Below are 21,103 nucleotides of genomic sequence, written 5' to 3'. Positions count from 1 at the left end.
TGGCCCTGTGATCCTTCTTCTAGTCCCCTCTTTCCTCATTTGAATGCAGCCACATAGGCCTTCATTTTGAATGCTTATTCCCCTGTCTTGAACATGTCATTAACCTTTGCTTTTAGAAATTTTGTTATGGTCTAAATGTTTTTGTCCCCCCTTAATTCATATGTTAAAATCCTAATGCCCACTGTGATGGTATTAGGGATGGAGGTGCTTATATCATAAGAATAGAACCCTCATGAATGAGATTATAAAATACACTATTATATTATAGTGTATTATATGAGATTATAAAAAACACTATTTTATAGTGTTCTTATAAAAGATACCCACACAGCTCCCAGTCCCTTCCACCATGTGAGGACAGAAGTTGGCAGTTGGCAGTCTAGAAGAGGGCCTTTGCCAGAACCTGACCATGCTGCTACCCTTATCTTAGATTTCTAGCCCCCAGAACTATGAGAAATTTTCTATTGTTTATAAGCCACCCCGCGTGTGCTGTTTTGTTATAGAAGCCTGAACAGACTAAGACATCTTTAGATTCCGCCCTCTTTTGTTTTTAATAAATTTATGCAAATTCACTCATAGCTCAATGATAATTAGTTGCCTTTATATAAAAGCTCCTCCCCCCATCCCATATGTTTTATTTTCGTCATAACACTTATAGTATCTTAAATTGTCTTGATCTTTGTTCACTGTCTTATTGTTTATCTCTCATATACACCAGTTCTTGAGTAATGTGTGGCATATTAATAAAATTCTCAACACATACCTATTGAATGAGTTATGGAAGTGAGGTTCAAGAAACAAGGAGTACAGTAAAGGGTAAAATAAATTCCTAGCTTGTGGTAGAGATAGTCTGTTTTTACAGAAACAGAGTCCAGGAGACCCAGGTTAGGTTAACCCTCTTCCCACTGGCTTGTGTCTTTTGTAAAGTCTGACTTGTCTAACACAGCCTGAGCTGGCCAGGTTCCCAGATTTTGCTTCTTGGTCACTGTGATTTCAAGATAGGCACATATACTCCTCCCTATCTCCAGAGGCAATCTGTGGCCGGGTGCAGGGTTTCCTCAGTGCAGGCTGACAGACAGGCAACTGCTGGCTTCTCTTAGCAGATGGTCAACTTCTAGCCTTAAACTGGCTTAAAATAAACTCTTATTTGTTGTCTGAGTACACGCAGACCCATCATTGAACATTAATGACTCTTATGCAGTAGTTAGGACTCAGTGCTTTCACTGCTGAGGGCCCAGGTTAAATCCCCGGTTGGGGAACTAAGATACCACAAATGGAATGGCATGCCTCCCTCCCCACCCCCAACCCCCCTCAAAAAAGTAATGACCCTTAGTGGCTTTTCAAGAACTTCAGGTATCTAGCCTGCCTGAGACTCACCTATGCTACTTATCTGTTAAGGAACATATACATTTATCTGGTCTACCCTGGACTATCTCAGTCAGTGTTCAAAGTTGGCCATAGCCTTAGGACCATATGGGGCTTCCCTCATGGCTCAGATGGTAAAGAATCTGTCTGTGATGCAGAAGACCTGGGTTTGATCCCTGGGTCAGGAAGATTCCCTGGAGAAGGGAATGGCAACCCACTCCAATATTCTTGCCTGGAGAATTTCTTGGAGAGGAGTTTGGTGGGCTACAGTCCATGGAATTGCAAAGAGTTGGACACAACTGAGTGACTAATGCTTAGGACCACATTACAGAAGTAGCTTGAGGAAGTTTTGGTAGAAATATCTGGGACATGCCCTCATTTCTAAAAATAGAGGCCTGTGTCAGCCACAGTGGGCAGTTGGTACCCCCAGAATATTCTTAGTTTCAGCGGTTCCTTATGGAGTCCATGAACCCCCACCCAATTTCTCAGGTTCTAGTTGATTCTAGTCTTCACTGCCCATTTGTGGGTCAGGACAGCAGAAGCTGCATTTGTGAACATGGATGACCAGTGGGGATCACATGTCCCAAGCTGCCCTTATTCCCCACCATGGTATATCGGCAGGGTGGGATACAAGTGCACCACACCAAGTGAGAAGCCAGGGGTTCTGGTTCCAGGCTAGCAAGGTTCATCATGGGCAGGACATTTAACCCTGCTGTGCAGAACTGTTACCATCTCTGCCGTTCTTCAGTTGAGTGAGAACCCAACTCAGGCCTGATGCATAGCTCAAATGACACAATAGATGTGAAGATGCTTTGGGAAGGTATCTCTCTCCTGTGGAGAAGGAGGGGGACTGTGAGAAGTGAAACAACCATTCCCACCTATAGTGCTGCTAAAGATGCTGCATGCAGGACAACAAGCCAATTACCGAGGCACAGACTTAACCTGAGGCCTCAGCATGTTTTGCTATTTCCTCCTTGAAATGTGGATTTAAATTCTGGCTTAAAATCTGGCTCAGATACAAAGGGTTTCCCGGTTTATTCACAATATTGGTTGTAACTTTTTGAATCCCATATCATGGGCCAGCCACTTTATTTCTAATCTTCACAATTATACTTTACATTAGAGTTCCTCCTCTGCCTTCTCAGACGAGGAGGCTCAGAGAACTTAAAAGGTTTGTCTAGTCTGCCAAGAGCTAGAATAACGGGCCCTTTCTTCTGGAACCAATGCTCCTAAGCCTGATTCCGCGCTGCCTTCTACTCTGGGTAAGAGAAGCTTCTGAGGCAGATGGAAGGAAGCAGGGAGAAGTGCAAGAAGAGGTTCTTAGATATCGGAATACACCTTATCGTGTAAGGCTCACCTCTACACATAAAGTTTTTTCTTTCAAGTCAAAGAACGGGTGACACACTCTACCGGCCATCTTGGTTGTGGCAATCCCAATCCTTTTTTTTTTTCCCTTCGGTGACGGACAACCAAGGAAATTAGGCAAAGCGGCCCTCCCCAGGGATCTGAAGGAGCGCCAGGGAAGCCCAGCGTCGCCCTCTAGCCGGCCGAGGTCCAGGACGCCGGCCCTCAGAGCGCGGCAGCTCGCGCGCTCGGCGCCCAGCGGCAGGTCCGCGCGGCGGGAGGGGTTCGGAGGGACCCAGCCGGCCCCGCTCCGCCCCGCCCCCTCATTTAAATACGCGGCGCCGGCGGGCACGTCGAGCTCGCCGCGGACTCAAGATGGCGGCGTGTGGACGTGTACTGAGGATGTTCCGCTTGGCGGCGGCGCTGCCGCTGCTGCTGCTCGCGGCGGACGGCGCGCAGAAAATCCAGGGCCCGGGTGGCCACGGCCAGGGCCCGGGCCCGGGGAGCAACCTTCTTCCCCTCGGAGCGCAGCCGGGAGGCGGCGTGCTGCCGGGTCAGCTCCTGCTGCCTCAGTCATCTCAGTTGCAGCAGCAGCAGCAGCAGCAGCAGCAGCAGCCACCTCAGCAGCAGCAGCCTCAGCAGCAGCAGCAGCCGCCGTTCCCCGCGGGCGGGTCTCCGGTCCGGCGGGGCGGAGCAGGGCCCGGCGGGGCTGGCGGGGGCTGGAAGCTGGCGGAGGAAGAGTCCTGCCGGGAGGACGTGAGCCGCGTGTGTCCCAAGCACACCTGGAGCAACAACCTGGCGGTGCTGGAGTGCCTGCAGGACGTGCGAGAGGTGAGGCGCCGGGCGGGCAGGCCTGGCCGCCGCGGACGCCGGGCGGCCTGGGCAGCCGCGGCCGCGCCTCTCGCTTCCTCTGCGCGGCCGCCCGCTCCCCGGCGCGCTCCGGGGAGGGGACCCCACCCCCAGCCCTCACTCGCTCCCGGGCGGGGGTCTGGGACGCCCACTCCGGCTCCGGGCCGCCGTCGGCCGAGGCCCAGAGCGAGTCTGTTTGCTCCGATCTTTTGTGTGATGCTCTAAGCGCGGTGGCTCCTCGGTGAAGACCTGTGTAGGATTTTGCCACCCTTTTCGATTTGGGTAATTTGTAGCAGCTTTTTAAAACGTGAAAAATGGTTGGCGTACTTCAGCTGGTAAAGAATGCCCTGCTGTTTATTGGCAGTAGATAATGTTTGGACAGCTCGGGTTCTGTTCTGATGTGTATTGTAGTCTGCAGCCAGATTTACTGTCGTTACCCTATTCGTCTGTAATTCAAAAATTGCTGTTATTTACCAGCTGCTGAAACTAATATATGCTCTTCTTTTTTCCTTCACGTCTTTTGGTCAATTTCTAATAAATCCCAAGTGTAAGCTATTACTCCAAATGATTTAGAGTCCCAAAGCTTGAAAAGTCGAGGCAGCATTTGAGGCTGGACTGTGAGGTCTTTGCTTTCAGATCTTTTTTCCTGTCTGACTGTACCTCTTAATGCCTGGTTTGATGTTCTTTGATGCCATTCAGTTTAGTAACACAGAATTCTTCTCTATATTTAATGCTGCAGACGTTAAGTGCATTTTTGACAGTTATCAAAGTTTGGGAGCAAATCTGGTAGGGACACTTCCCCCCCCCCCCCACCTTTAAACATATAAAAGGCCCAAAAGTTGACAAGTAGAATGAAACCACTGCTTGATACAGTTTTATTTGGAAAAGTTTTATCAGAATTGCCTAAGATGCTCATGGTCACAGGAATACCATTGGTTTGTACAAAAAGGCTAGTCTTGGCAGTTCCCCCCTCCCCCCCATCCCACTGTGATATTTGCCCTGGTAGTCCATACAGAGTAATTCACAAGAGGAAAAGATATACATGCTCAGGGGACAGAGAGAAAGGAAATTTCTAGAGCCACCAGAAATGTGGGGCCTTAGATGACTTTATCTACAATTGGAAAATTAGAAAAAGAATCACTTTTTCTTTATTCTTCACCTACTCCTCTAGTCAGTACAGCTAAGATTCTTAACTGTGTCAGGCTTCTTGAAATTTTCTGTTTGGCCTTTGAGGATATAAAATACATGCTGTTCTCTCAAACTAGGATCATAATGTTGGGGACCAAACATTTGGTGAGTAGTTTGTAGCAGAAACAGGATGTTATTAGGGAAAGTGGCCCTTTCTAGGAGTACATCTTTCTTGACATGTATTAGGGACATGTGGATTCTGTCACTCACAGGAGCAGTGTTCCTTTGTCATGCTTGTAGATGTGTGTAGCAGCATATATAATCCATAAATAACAGATTTGAGCACTTTTGGAGTCTGTTTAGTTAGGTAGATACTGTATTTCTTGCATTACTTCCTGTAAAAAACCTGGCCGGAAAGTGTAGTGCCTGTAGTTCCACCTTTGAGTATAAGACTCTCAGCAGGGATATTGTTTTGGTGACTACATTTTCCTTCCTTTATGGGGATGTTATTTAAACTCTTTGAAGGTAGTTACTAGGTCCTGCACTTCCTTTGTAGCTTTCCAGAGTACCTAATTCAGTGCCTAGACTCAGTAAATAGTGTTGACTGATTGAAAGTGAAGTAAACTAATGGCGTCTGTTTTATGGAAGAAAAGATGTCATGTGAATTGAAGGAGGGGGCTTTTGGAGCGCAGAGTTTTTTTCCAAATTTCCAGTTGTTGTTGTTGTTGTTTTTTCTCCTATTTTATATACATAAAAATGGAAAGAATAGTACCATAAACAACTATACATATTCTTTAAGAGGTGGAGCTAGTTTTAAACTACTTTTTTTTTTTCCCTTTAAAGACAGCAAAAAGAAATTTTACTCCACTTAGAGAATTAGTTAAATCTACTTTATGCGTTTGAAAGCATATAAGAAGAAAGTGAACTAGCTAGGCACATTTGAAATGAAAGTATGGAACGTGTTTTGTATGTGCTTTTTGGTATGTAGGACTGTTTGATAGGAACGCAGACATTTGTGCTTCTTTATTCCTTTGGATACTTATTTGGGGGAAGATTGTTCTCTGTGTTCTTGCTGTTAGTATTTCGAAGATGCAAAGCATATGACTATTTAAATGGTAGTGTGGTAAACCACATTTTTATTTTGAAGTAGCATGGGTATATGGTATTAGATTAAGTCTTAAGTTCAAATATTTTAAGGTTGCCTTTAGTGTTCAAAGTTATGTATTAATTCACTTACGGAATCTATTTGAAGGTATTTATGGATGGCATCACCGACTATCGATGCACATGAGTTTGGGTGAACTCTGGGAGTTGGTGATGGACAGGGAGGCCTGGTGTGCTGCTATTCATGGGGTCGCAATGTCGAACACGACTGAGTGACTGAACTGAACTGATAGTTACCTTTAAATAATTTCAGTGATACTTACAGTTTGTCTAATGCATGGTATGCCAGCAAATTAAAATTTTATGTGTAAACTATAAGTTAAACAGCATATAGACTAAGATTAGTTCACAACTTTTCAGTTTTTTTGGTTACTATTTTGAAGATACATGTTGTGGGGGATTTTTCTTTCTTTTTTTTAAACCCTCTCAGATGAGTCATGCCTTTTAAAAGGTCAAGTATACCCAATGGGCCTGCTGTTCCATAGTGGGTATATTAGCAGTAATGATGGAATAGTAGTCCTGGTTATGTGTGTATTTCTGTATGTAGTTAGCAGTAGTTCTAGTTAAAAGAATATATAACTAGTTCACATACATATACTTTCTAGTATAAGTAAAAGGAGAAATATACCCTGGGCTGTCCTGGCAGTTAGAGGAGAAGTAAAGCAAAGGAAGAGGAGGTACTGTTGTCTAGTTTAATGTTTGATAAAAAAGACATGCTTTATGTTGAGAGTAATTTTAAAATACTTTATATATTTTTGGCTGAAATGACAGAAGTTTCACATGGAGATGTTGATTCTTTAGAAGTTTATTAGTGATGTGCGTAGTTTTTCTTAGTTTTTCTTGTTAGATTTTTAAAAAAGAAACAAAAGCTTTCTAATACATGAACAGAAGTAGCGAGAATAGTTTGATGACTCCCAGCTTAAACTGTCCCCACTTTGTTTAATCCCAGGGCTTGGGAGAATGGCGTATTTTAAAGCAAGTCCCAGACAGTATGTCATTTCATTTATAAATGCTTCAGTGTAAGTTTCTGATAAGGACTTAAAACAAGATAAAACCAGAACCTGATTGTTACTTTTTAGTATTTAGAAGTATTATGGTGACTTCCTTGGCTGTCTAGTGGTTAAGACTCCCTGCTCTTAATGCAGGAGGCACAGGTTTGATTCTTGGCTTGAGAACTGTGCCGCACAGCTTAGCCAATATAAAAGCATTATGAGTATTTCTTCTGAATTTCTTGGTATCAGTTTCAGGCTATACATTTTGACCACTTTCTATGCACAGAGTGAATGCTTTGTAAATATTTATTTAAGATGGACTATAATATATATTGAAGAGGAATTACATTACAAAGTGTAAACCTGCTTTGACTCATAGGTAAGCATTTTCTTTTTCTATTCGTAGTCTTTCTCTTAACTGTATCCTAAGATAGTAGGCCACAGTATCTGTATTATTTATCCTGTGAGGTGAGTAGTGTTATCTTATTGTCTTAGTTGAGAAGCAGACTCAGAGAGATGAAGTAACTTGTCCAGTGTTATATCCTGACCTAAGTGGTAAAGCTTGTATTCAGAAAATTCTCTGACTTCAAAGTTGTACGCTTTCTAATCTGCCATGGATGATTGCAGCTAGGAAAATTAGTATATGGCTGTTGAGAATGCCGGGGGTTCATAAATGGACACAAAGTGAGAAGAGTAGCCTGGAATTAGAATTCTCTTTTCCTCACTACCAAGAACAACTGGGTAGCAGCAGCCTCTTAGCATTGGAGTATTGTATAGATTTCTCAGGTGCACGGACCGACATCATGAGACAAAGCTAATTTAATACTAATCTGAGTCCATTACAGGTAGGGTTTCTGCTTCATGAAAAGATTTTCAGATTCCGTGTTACCTTCAGCACAATTTGTATAATGGAAGAATTTAAATGTATTCCCCTACTATTTGTATTGAATCAATGGAACACCACGAAGAGTAAATCAGGACTAGAGCTGGCACTGCTGTTAACTAATTGTAGGACTGTTTCTTCGTTCCATTCATGCAGCGACACTTTATGCTCTTTCTGTAGTGACTCATGTACCAGGCCCCTTCTCTCTCATCCCAGGCCCCTCCTCTAGGTTCTGGGTGATTACTGCATCCAGCCATCGGTTGTGAAAAGAGAAGATAAGAGGACTGCACTGGAGTTTTCCAAACTTGGACTGGGCTTGGAAGTGTGTGCGCGCTCAGCAGTCGTGTCTGACTTTGCAACCCGCATAGACTGTAGCCTACCAGGCTCCTTTGTCTGTGGGATTTCCTGGGCAAGAATACTGGGTTGGGTTGCCTTTCTCTTCTCCAGGGGATCTTGCTGACCCAGCGATTGAACCCACGTCTCCTGCATCTCCTGCATTGGCAGGCAAGTTCTTCACCACTGAGCCCCCAGGGAGAGCCAGTCATTTTACCACTGAGTCTCAGTTTCCTCACGTGTACAATTTAGTTTTCGAGATCCCCTTTTATTTGATCTATATGAATTGTTTCCTGTGTATTCTGTCTGTATGTATTTTATAGTTTGTAGAGTTTATGTGTGTGCCATCTTGTTCATTCATGGGTGAAAATAGTGAAATGAATAATGCAAACAGCAATTAATCCAAACACTGTTTGACTTTAGGATATATTATGATTTTGTTTGAGCCAACATGGAATTGCCTCCTGTGCTGACTCTCAGTGGTTGGAAGCACTCTAACCACATAATCAAGGTGTTATTGATCTGTTATGCACTTACCATAGTGGAAGAGCACTAGTATTTTAAGATACCAGCATTGCTTACAGTTGGTTTGATAAATGGGATTGTGATCAGGAAACAGTTGTATAAGAGAGTGTTCATCACTGCATGTTACACGGGCAGTGAATCCTTTAGAGCAATGAAAAGAGCACAGAACTAGGATTTAGACTTGGATGGAGCCCAGCTCTGCTACTCTTGGCTTAAAAATCATACCACCGCTTTTCCGCCCGCTCTCCCCTCCCTGCCAGCGCCGCTCTGGCCGCACTGCGCTGGCTCTGAGCTCCGGGCTCCTGCTAAGCCAGCGCCGCTGTCACCTCCCTCCAGTCGCCATCATGATCATCTACCGGGACCTCATTAGCCATGACAAGATGTTCTCCGACATCTACAAGATCCGGGAGGTCGCAGACGGGCTGTGTCTGGAGGTGGAGGGGAAGATGGTCAGTAGGACAGAGGGTAACATCGATGACTCACTCATTGGTGGAAATGCCTCCGCTGAAGGCCCCGATGGCGAAGGTACCGAAAGCACAGTAATCACTGGTGTCGATATTGTCATGAACCATCGCTTGCAGGAAACCAGCTTCACAAAAGAAGCCTACAAGAAGTACATCAAAGATTACATGAAGTCAATCAAAGGGAAACTTGAAGAACAGAGACCAGAAAGAGTAAAACCTTTTATGACAGGGGCTGCAGAACAAATCAAGCACATCCTTGCTAATTTCAAAAACTATCAGTTCTTTATTGGTGAAAACATGAATCCAGATGGCATGGTTGCTCTGCTGGACTACCGTGAGGATGGTGTAACCCCATATATGATTTTCTTTAAGGATGGTTTAGAGATGGAAACATGTTAACAAAGTTGGCAGTTACTTTGGATCAATCACCTGTCATCATAACTGGCTGGCCACTGCTTTTCATCCACACAACACCAGGACTTAGACAGATGGGACTGATGTCATCTCGAGCTCTTCATTTGTTTTGAACGTTGATTTATTTGGAGCGGAGGCATTGTTTTTGAGAAAACGTGTCATGTAGGTTGTCTAAAAATAAAACGCATTTAAACTCATTGGGGAAAAAAAAAATCATACCACCACTTTTTTTTACCCTTAAGTAGGAACAACAGACTGGTTCCAAATAGGAAAAGGAGTACGTCAAGGCTGTATATTGTCACCCTGCTTATTTAACTTATATGCAGAGTACATCATGAGAAACGCTGGGCTGGAAGAAGCACAAGTTGGAATTTAAGATTGCTGGAAGAAATATCGATAACCTCAGATATGCAGATGACACCACCCTTATGGCAGAAAGTGAAGAGGAACTAAAAAGCCTCTTGATGAAAGTGAAAGACGAGAGTGAAAAAGTTGGCCTAAAGCTCAACATTCAGAAAATGAAGATCATGGCATCTGGTCCCATCACTTCATGGGAAATAGTTGGAGAAACACTGGAAACAGTGTCAGACTTTACTTTTTTGGGCTCCAAAATCACTGCAGATGGTGACTGCAGCCATGAAATTAAAAGACGCTTACTCCTTGGAAGGAAAGTTATGACCAACCTAGATAGCATATTCAAAAGCAGAGACATTACTTTGCCAACAAAGGTTCGTTTAGTCAAGGCTATGGTTTTTCCAGTAGTCGTGTATGGATGTGAGAGTTGGACTGTGAAGAAAGCTGAGCACTGAAGAATTGATGCTTTTGAACTGTGGTGTTGGAGAAGACTCTTGAGAGTCCCTTGGACTGCAAGGAGATCCAACCAGTCCATTCTAAAGGAGATCAGTCCTGGGTGTTCATTGGAAGGAATGATGCTGAAGCTGAAACTCCAATACTTTGGCCACCTCATGTGAAGAGTTGACTCATTGGAAAACTCTGATGCTGGGAGGGATTGGGGGCAGGAGGAGAAGGGGACAACAGAGGATGAGATGGCTGGACGGCATCACCAACTTGATGGACATGAGTTTGAGTGAACTCCAGGAATTGGTGATGGACAGGCAGGCCTGGCGTGCTGCGATTCATGGGATCGCAAGGAGTCGTATACGACTAAGCGACTGAACTGAACTGAGGGACAGTTAAGTAGTGATGGACAGGGCAAGAGGAGAAGGGGACAGCACAGGATGAGATGGTTGGATGGCATCACTGACTTGATGGACATGAGTTTGAGCAAGCTTGGGAGTTAGTTGGTGATGAACAGGGAGGTCTGGCATGCTGCAGTCCCATGGGGTTGCAAAGAGTCGGACACTACTGAGCGACTGGACTGAACTGAACTGAGGGACAGTTTAAGTGAACATATACATGAGTTCCTTTTTTTTTCTTCCAATTTTATTTTATTTTTGGTCCCACCACATGGCTTGCAGGATCTCAGTTCCCCAACCATCGGGAACTTGGGCCATGATAGTGAAAGCGCCCAATTCTAATCACTAGATCACCAGGACACTCCCTACATGAGTTCTCGAATTTGATGTGCTAGTTATATTTTTCTTTTTTTACATTAAACAAAATATATGACCATTGAAGTAGGCAATAATAACACATACCACTTGAAATCATCTTGTTTCCACATATGGTACATGCTTTGGAAGACTGGATTATCACTTAAGATCCTTTCAGCTTTGGTGATTCTGTCATCCGTAGGAATATGAGACATGTGCAAGGGAGTCAAAAGCACAGGTGAAAAGGAAAGATGCTTCGAGAAATTAAAGAGACTCTACTGACTCAAGTACAGAGTGTGAGAATTTTTTGAGTCCAGATTATAAAGGGTCTTGCTTGCACCACTGTTTTTCAAGTAAAGCCCAGAAATGGGGTGTGTTTTTATCCCAACCTGAGATAAAAATATTCCTGCAGATAATTGAGTTGCTTGTAAAATAGCACAGTCACTTATGCAATGAACTTTTTAAGAAGTCTCTTGATACGAATGCTTTCCCGTAAATAGGTGCTTAATAATTCATTGTTCTTTGGAAGAAAATAAAGAACAGTCCTGAGATGAGATGGTTCATTCTCTTTGTGCATTTCTTCTAATGTGTTCAAAACAAATTTCATTAGCAACAATCCTCCCAGAAAATTTCTCCTGCTTATAGGAGAAATGTATTTTAAAGAGAAGCCGTTAAGATGACTTGTATAATGTGCAAAGTAATTTCTCTTCCTTCAGCAAACATTTACTGAATGCATACTTAGTGTTAAAAGCTACAAACACATGATAATAGTAGCATTTACCAAGGGATTTTGTTTGCCTTGTTCTAAGGGACAGGATGTTTTCTAGGTGTTATGTATCTCATTTAATCTTATGAAAAATGTATCATTAGGATTATTTCAGTGATTACTATTTTTTTAAATGAGGGAGCTGCCTCAGTGCCGGTAAATAGTGAAATTAAGATTTGAAAGCAAGTCTTGTCCAACTGTAAAATGGCTCATACCCCTCCCCCATCCCTGTGGTAGTCCTGCGTGATAGTCACCAGCTAAATGTAGCTACTGAGCAGTTGAAATAGGAGTAGTCTGAGTTGAGATGTGCTGTAAGTGTAAAATACACACTTGATTTTGAAGACTTTGCACACATAGGAAAATAAACTATTTCAGTTTTTGTGGGGGGACGTGCTGCACACCCTGGGGGATCATAGTTTCCACACCCGGGATCAAACCCCGGCCCTCAGCAGTGAAAACGTGGAGTCCTAACCACTGGACCACCAGGGGAGTCTCATCTCTTTTTACACTGATTACTGTTCACATGAGAATATTCTGGGTATATTGAGTTAAAAACATTATTAAAGCCAGTTTCACTTTCTAATTTTCAATGTGACTACTAGAAGACATAACATATGTGGCTTCTATTATATTCCTATTGGGCAACACCAGCCTGGAAGAAGTAAAAGATATCTTTATTAAGACCATAATGCAAGTTATAAAGTAGTAAGTAGCATAAGAGAAGAATAAATTAAATTCTACGAGCATATGGTGGAGAAAATGATTGGGAGAATCCATATAAAGCCCGTCAGTGCTTCTCATTCTTAAATTGGTTGTTCATATCATGAAATTCTTAATTTAGCCACCTTAAAGTGCCTGCTGATCTGGTTAATGGATGGATGTCATCTTCCTCATCCTGAATTTATGAGTTGTCAGGGGTACAATAGCTCCTTCAGAGTGAGAGGAGCTAAACTCATAAAACTGGAAGTCAGTAAGTGACTCATCTTTATTTGGTTGAGTTAGATATATTTAAAACTTAAAAAGAATCTCAAGTGATGGTCCTCAGAACTGTGCCAGTACTTACCCTTGTATCTGCATTAAAATAGAGTGTGGAGAACAAGAAGTGTGGACTGGAATCTAAAAACAATGAATTAAGAGAACCAGGCATTTATTTTCACTCAGCTTTAATAATTTTACTGAAGTTAGAAAATTAGATCAGTTGCATGGTGCTTACAGTAACCTATAAATTTTCCTGTTGAAGGATTGAATAACATTATAACTATGTAGGGAGAGTCATAGTGAAAATGGGTACTGGATCTATATCCTTGTGAAATAGAACAAATTCTTTAAAACATTTTTGTGTTCCTTTAAAAACAAATAAAAAACATATGTGATGCATACTTTAAATCGTAAGATAAACAGTGAAGTGAAATATGTGAGAGAAATTAACCAGGGGAATGTATGTATGTTATAAATCAATTCAAATGCAGAATTACAAAAAAAAAGAATTAAAAAATCATGTTTAAAGAAAATGCTCTGATGTCTAGAAAGGTTTCATTGGTAATTTAACTTAGAAAGTCACGTACAGAACTTCCACAGTTCCTATGCCAGCCAAATCAGCTCCGTAATGTGATAAACAACACGAAGTGAATAAAAACTTTGAGAAGGAAAAGGGGATGATGTGGAGAGTTTTAATCAGGCATAGAGTCCGCCATTTGTTAATTAACGGCCATCTACTGAGCGTACCTACTGCACGTGGAATAATTGGTCAGGGCCCTTCACCATGTGGCGCTCTTCATAGGAGAAGCTGTGGAGTGAGTGGGAAGACTGGGTTCTGAAACTACAGTCCGGATTCAAATCCTCGCTCACCTAGCACCTACTGTGACCTTGGACAGATTTCTCTTCAACTTCCACTTTTCTTATCTGTAAAGTTGAGGTATAAAACCTACTTCCACAGGGTTATGATGAGAATGAAAAAAAAACTGAAATATTCATCCAACTGTACTTGCTCATCAGTGGTCCTTGGTTGTTGCAGATGACAGCCTTCAAGATACGGCTGTGTGCTCACTGTCTTAAGAGAAACGTGGACTGTCATGTGCCGTACCTTTTATATAATCCATCCAAGACTTCTTCGCAAAGGCTGTAGTTGAACTTACTTGAAGAGCAGTAAGGTCAAAACTTTAATGGGGTCTTTACCAGGTATTTAAAATGTATACAATTTGAGGTTGTGGAGGCAAAGGAGTGAATTCCTTGGGTGAAGGAATTCAGTTCTACCAAGTGTTCTTTCATTTTCTAGGCCTAAATGATGCCTAAATTTGGGATATATCGCCCATCAAGACAAAGGAAATCTCTGTTCTCTGATGTGAGAGGGGAAAAAAACATTCTATTCCTAAAACGGTACTGCTTAAAACATCCTCACTTTGTAGATTGGAATGACTAAATAGCTGTTTTATCAGCTGAGAAACAAAAGGCATTGATACTTATCTTTTTGCCCTTTGTAAGACCAGATAAATATAAAAATCGCATAAATTTTCCTGAAAGTTGGCAACTTTTCAGAGGGAAAGTAAAATGTAAAGACTTATAAATTGCTAAGGTGGGAACATTGGCTGGCCTGTGAAACAGTCTATATTAAGGTATAAATACATAAGTTACTCATACATTAAAAACAGCACAAGGTATTTTCAGTATGTAAGCCTTCTTTCTGATGTTATTAGGTAGTAGAGTTAGTTGTGAATAGTTTAGAAATAGCTAGAATTCCACAAATCTCTTTTTAAAACGTATTTGCTAGATTAAGACGTGACTGACGTGTATAGATAAAAAACGTTTAGTGTGTAGAATTGCTGGTTTTCTTTTTTAAATCATTATAAGAAGTTTCAAGAATTTATAAGGTTGTCTCTTGGTTTTCAACTTGAAAATATCATCTGATGCAGGAGAAATTGGCAGTGAAAGCAGAAGTCGGGAGATGGATATGGTTCCTTCCTCTTTAGGAAATAAATATGGTCTCAGTTTGCTTCTCTGTTCTCCAGCTCTGCTTCCCACTAGCTCCCTACGTTACAGCCTACTGTTTGCTACCCCTCCCCTGCCAAGTAGTTCATGACTTCCAGAGACTACCAAGTTACAGCTGTTGAGTTTACAAGCTTTTTATGTAAATATTGTTTGTTGACAAAGATTTTATATTCAGTGATTTGAGTAGTTTCAGCCCCAGACTATTGCTCGTTATCTTTCCCTTTGCACAGCCCACTGTCCCTCCCCACTACCAGCTCTCCTTTAAGCATTGTTTTCTGGCTTGTTTTTACTAGCAGATTGAACCATAAGAATTACTAATGTTTGAGATCAAACCCATCTGTCCTAAAGGAAATCAGTCCTGAGTATTCATTGGAAGGACTGATGCTGAAGTTCCAATACTTTGGCCACCTGATGCAAAGAACTAACTCATTGGAAAAGACCATGAGAACTGACTCATTGGAAAAAACTGCGATCCTGGGAAAGAGTGAAGGCAGGAGGAGAAGGGAACGACAGAGGATGAGCTGGTTGGATGGCATCACTGACTCGAAGGACGTGAGTTTGAGCGAGCTCTGGGAGTTAGCAATGAACAGGAAGGCCTGGCGTGCTGCAGTCCATGGGGTCACAGAGTTGGACATAACTGAGTGACTGAACTGAACCAATCATATTTGATTTATAAAAAGCAGGTTCATATGGTTCAATCAGTTGTTCCTCCTTGTTCAGATTTTGAGTCAGTAGTATCTGCTTCTGTGGCAATTGGAGAAGGCAATGGCACCCCACTCCAGTACTCTTACCTGGAAAATCCCATGGACGGAGGAGCTGTGGCAATATTCATTGTTTCCTTTTGTATCATCTTAAAGTATTGTGTTAGTCAGTGGTGTCTGGCTCTTTGCAACCCCATGGACTATAGCCTGCCAGGCTACTCAGTCCATGGGATTCTCCAGGCAAGAATACTGGAGTGGGTAGCCATTCCCTTCTCCAGGGGATCTTCACAACCCAGGGATCAAACCAGGTCTCCTGCATTGTGGGCGGATTCTTTACCATGTGAGCCATCGGGGAAGTCCATCATCTTAATATCAAGAGTTAAAAGCAAGGGGATAGGAGAAATTTAGACATTTTGGTGTAGGACTTTGACCTGGGGAGTCTTCCTGAAATTGTTTTCCCCAGCTTCTCTTTGGGTTTATCTGCCCCTAAGGTTAAAAGAAGGGAACCAGTGTAGATTGTTTTATACTTTTACTCATTTATTTGTGAAATATTTACTGAGCACTCACTGTATGGGTTAATTAATAAATAGCATGATTTTTTGGCATTTAGAAAATGTGACTTGAGAGTTTTGTTTGTTAAAAAATAACGTATTCTGAAAAACTTTTCTTACTTCTCTCACAATAGGGGAGATGTGGAACTAGGTATAAATGTCAGAGGACTCACCAAATAACATTTACTTTTAAAAAACTGAATTACTTTGAGTTGAGTTGTGGTCTAACATTTAGTTTATGGAATGCTTGTAATCTCATTTGGAGCTCTTGATAATGGTATGCAGTGGATAGGACAGATACCTGCCTTATTTTATAGACAGAAACACCACAAGAATCAGATGGGTTGTGATTTGCCCAAGTCATGTAAATATTAAGATATGGAACTTGGACTTGCCAACTCTTTGGAAGTTTTAAATTTTAAAATCCAAGTCTTTTAAAACTTAAAATCTTTTTTTGTTGTTGTGTATTACCACATTGTTCTGATAATTTTCACATTTACGTAAATGATATATTTTAATATTTTTAAAAGTATTTTTATAGCCCATTTAAATTTAAATATGCCAAGGAATATTTGAAAACATACTATGTGCTCCTATTCCTCAAATCGTTTTTCTATTTCTCCTCTCCTGGGCACTAATCTTACATAGATTAAAGTGATTAAATTGCTTGCTGTCATCTCAGTCATGAGGCTCTGTTCTTCACCTTCCTCTCCCCACCAGCAATGTGGTTGGGGTTTTCCCCCCTGTCTTTCGTTTTGCATTATTACTATTGCTGTATTTTTTAGGTTTATAGATCTTTTCTTCTGTGGTTGTCAGTCTGCTATCAGTGGCAACTGTCCAGTGTATCTTTTATTTTAGATAGTCTAGTTTCGCCTGGAAAATCCCAAGGACAGAGGAGCCTGGTGGGCTGCAGTCCATGAGATTGCTAAGAGTCGAACACAACTGAGCGACTTCACTTTCACTTTTCACTTTCATGCATTGGAGAAGGAAATGGCAACCCACTCCAGTGATCTTGCCTGGAGAATCCCAGGGATGGGGGAGCCTGGTGGGCTGCACTCTATGGGGTCACAGAGAGTCGGACACGACTGAAGTGACTTAGCAGCAGTAGCAGCAGTTTCATCTGTAGGAAGTTTGATATGGATCTGAAATATACCATTTCTATCTTCCTTGTGTTCATATTTTCCTTTACGACCTTGAATGCTTTTTGTAACAGCTGTTTTAAGGTCCTTACCTGTTCATCCCGTCATCGGTCATTTCTTGGTCTTTTTCTACTGATGAGTTTTTCTTCTGTTGTTCACATTTCTACTTCTTTGCCTGCATGGTGTTTTTTCTTTTTGGCTGGGTGTTGGTCATTGTGTGTTTTTACATCTCTGCTGCATTTTGTTGAATTCCTAAAGAGTGTTGGCTTTTGTCTGGCACACAGGTTACATGCAGATCAGTTTGATCCTTTTGAGACTTTTAAACTTTGTTAGGGCAAGTCCAGAGCAGCCTTTAGCCTAGGCCTTGTTTGATCTGCTAATGAGCTGCAACTCTCCTCAGTTTCCCAGCTTTTGTGAGGTTTCTCCTCCCTGGCTGGTGGGAATGTGCTCCCTGCCCTGTGTGAGCTTCGAGAATTCTTTGGCACCTTGACTTCTCAGTGTCTCATTTCCCACTGCAGGTGCATAGGATACAACTTGACTCAGGAGATCCCGTTGACATTCTCCTTGGCTCTTTGGACAGCTGTCCTGTCCATTACCCACTCTGTCTTGCAAATTTTGGCCACCTTGGAGCCCCTGCACTTTGACCTCTCTGCTCATCAAGTACCCGGAGTCTGCTTGGGTTCCCCCTCCCTGTGCTGCCCCCTGGAAACCCCTTCCTGGCAGTAAGCTGGGTAACCGGCAGGCTCACGGTGTTTCCCTTCTCTCAGGCATTTTAGGCTTATGCTGCCTGTTGGCCAGTGACTGAAATTTATTTCATATATTGTGCCTGAGTGAGTGAGTGAGTGAAGTCGCTCAGTCGTGTCTGACTCTTTGCGACCCCATGGACTGTAGCTTACCAGGTTTCTCCGTCCATGGGATTCTCCAGGCAAGAATACTGGAGTGGGTTACCATTTCCTTCTCCAGGGGATCTTCCCGACCCAGGGATCGAACCTGGGTCTCCCACATTGGAGGCAGACGCTTTAACCTCTGAGCCACCTAGTTGTTAATTACTACGATGGCATTTTCTGTGGTAATTAATCCTTCATGAGCTGGAGTAGAAATCACCATCCCTTGAGTTTTAACTTATGACATATCAAAGGGAAATTAGGAGAATTTGTTAGAAAAGGAGATTAAGAATTATTTATTATATTGCAAATGTATCTTTTGACAATTTTGCTTCTGAAAATTAATACATAACACTATGGTCAATGTGTAAGAGGTATTAAATTGAAGCCTTTTTTTTTTTTTCTCGTAATAGCAAATAATTGGAAGCAACCTCAATTGGAAGCAACCTAACACCCTTCAATAAAGGAGTGATTAAATAAATTACTGTGCATCATTACAATGAACTATTGTATTGCTGTGGAAGAGAAGCTCCTTATGTCATGTATGGAAAGATCTCCAAGATCTGTTAGTAAATTAGGAAAGTAAAGTTATTGCTTGGTATAGTATACTACTGTTTTTGTAATCAAATAGGAAAAATAAGAATAAAAGTATTTATCCGTATTTGCTTGTATTTGCATTAGAATGCTCCAGAAGGATACAGAAGAAATTAGGGCTGATGGAGGATAAAAATAGGTGGGAAACTTTCCATTATATTTATTTATTTTTTATTCTTTTATATTTTTAATTTATTTTTAGCTATGTGATGTGATTTTTAGGATCTTAGTTCCCCCACCAGGGACTGAACCCAGGCTCATGGCAGTGGAAGTGCCAAGTCCTAACTATTGGACCACCAGGGAATTCCCTATATTTTTGATTAAATATTTGAGCTATTATGTATATGTTACCTATTTAACTTTTTTTAATTTTTAATTAAGATAAAGTTATATTTTTCCATTACTTATGTTGACGAAACTACCTTAAATGAGAGTTCCACAGGTATAATTTCATTTTGTGTCAAGGTCAGCTTGTTTGTAACTGGGTTGAGCCAAACCTTTTACCAACTTAGAAGATAAAAGATTTCCTTAATACATTGTTTAGGGCAAAACTAACTGCCATTATGCCAAACCCCAAAATACAGTGGCTTAACACAAGAGAGGTTGTAAAGACTTGCTGGCAGCTGGTGATCTGGAGACCCTGGTTCCTCCCCATCTGTGGTTGCATTTCCTGGGGCTGTGGAGCCTTCTACCTTCAGGCGGACGAGAGAGTTAGCCGCCCTGGCCTGCTGCTTTTTTTTTAACTCCTTATTACCCTTCCTTTCTTGTAATTCACACACCATAGAATTCACCCTTTCAACCACAAGTTCTTAAAAGCCCTGGCCTCAGTCAATCTGGTGAGAACAGCTCACGTGCGGCACCTGGACACACAGGAGACTGGGGGAGGCACTCCTGTGACCGTCCCCAGACAGCTGGCGAGTTCCGTCAGTTGTCTGGGCAAGTCAGGTCAGGTTCATTTGCCAGCCTGTGATTTGTCATACCGAAGCGGTTCTGTTCCTTCCCATTTTCTCCAGGAAAGGTGAAAGTTGTTGATGAACAGTCAGATTTTTCTTTGCTGTGCTCTGCTGCTGCTGCTAAGTCGCTTCAGTCGTGTCCGACTCTCTGTGACCCCATAGATACCAGCCCACCAGGCTCCCCCGTCCCTGGGATTCTCCAGGCAAGAACATTGGAGTGGGTTGCCATTTCCTTCTCCAGTGCATGAAAGTAAAAAGTGAAAGTGAAGTCGCTCAGTCATGTCGTGAAACCCATGGACTGCAGCCTACCAGGCTCCTTTGTCCATGGGATTTTCCAGGCAAGAGTGCTGGAGTGGGGTGCCATTGCCTAAATGTGTGGAAATACTTCCTTGTGATCAGTTTCTAGTGTTACAGTCTCTTTGATTTAAACTATGGAAGCAGTTTCAGCCTTGTGTAGTGATCTCACTTCCAGTTTTATACTTGGTAACAGTCAGGACCTTGTGTGCTGTTCCTGGTGTTAAGCCCCAAGCCCTAAGTTAATGGAACAGTCTCCCCTCTTCCCTCCTTTATTTCTGGTGCTGTAGTTTTTAATCCTCCCTCCCTCCTTTTCCTGGCACCTAGGGGATTCCTCTTTCTCCTGAGTTCATCTATGCCTTTAAAAGAACTTCGTGTTTACTGTCAAAGACTTTTCAAGTTCTGAACGTACATGTATTTCTAGAACCTGAAGTTCATGACTTTTGAGGCAGCTCATTCTTTGGGTAACTGACTTTGTTCAAAAGGGACGAGGAAATAGACTAACATTTATTGGGCAACTGCTGTGTGCTTGTTACTTAATCACCACTGTTACTGTAAGAGGTGATTTATCCAAACACACAGAAGCTTTTTTAAAAACTCATACGTTGATCACTCATACTCAACCACTAAAGTTTTACCATTAACATTTTTACTATATTTGTTTTATCACATAAATCTTTTAAACATTTTCTGTAAGCTGTATGAAAAAATTGTATTCCATGTCAGTTTTAATTCATAGCTTTTCTTGTGCTTAATAAAAACAAAACACTCTCCTACTGCCAGAACTTTAAAAAGAAAAATAAATGAAAACTTGTATCTTAGTTAAAAGCAACTGCATTTATTTTGTATTAGTCTTTTTTCCCCCCCTCCTCAAAGAGTTTGGGAAAACCAGTGTCTTTCTGAAGGATGTCTGCTCATTCTGCTGTGATGAGCCAAAATCCTTAGACTTTTCTTTTTTCCCTCAGTTTCTAAAGATGTTATTTTCACAGTCATCTTTTTCTAGATCTGGCCTTTCCGTTATTGTATCCGTTTATGTTACCGAAAAGGAATTGTAGGATTCAAGGTATACCTCGCCTGGAAAATTGAGCTTGACAAGTGCTGAAACTATTGCTATTTTCCTGAGAGTTTAACAATGCCTTGTAATGGTGGTTTATACATTATTTTGAGACAATAGTAAATTCACTCTTTAGATTAACTAGAACATAGCAAGTAGAGTGTAGCA

The 21,103-nt window shown here is 41.8% G+C and overlaps 1 protein-coding gene and 1 pseudogene across 1 annotated transcript in view; both read left to right on the top strand.

Annotated features, from left to right (window-relative positions):
* Positions 1–3,073: 3,073 nt before the first annotated feature.
* GLG1 (golgi glycoprotein 1) overlaps positions 3,074–21,103 on the top strand; it is a 127,706-nt gene continuing 109,676 nt past the window's right edge. Inside the window, 1 exon segment of the mRNA NM_001244140.1 lies at positions 3,074–3,540. Within this exon segment, the coding sequence (NP_001231069.1) occupies positions 3,085–3,540 (456 nt within the window). The 5' untranslated portion in view covers positions 3,074–3,084.
* LOC788457 (tumor protein, translationally-controlled 1 pseudogene) lies at positions 8,274–9,658 on the top strand (annotated as a pseudogene).

Source organism: Bos taurus, chromosome 18 (assembly GCF_002263795.3).
Source record: "Bos taurus isolate L1 Dominette 01449 registration number 42190680 breed Hereford chromosome 18, ARS-UCD2.0, whole genome shotgun sequence".
In the NCBI taxonomy this organism is placed as follows: domain Eukaryota; kingdom Metazoa; phylum Chordata; class Mammalia; order Artiodactyla; family Bovidae; genus Bos; species Bos taurus.
The sequence above is the reverse complement of the archived record's forward strand: the minus strand, read 5'-3'. Positions and strand labels throughout refer to the sequence as shown.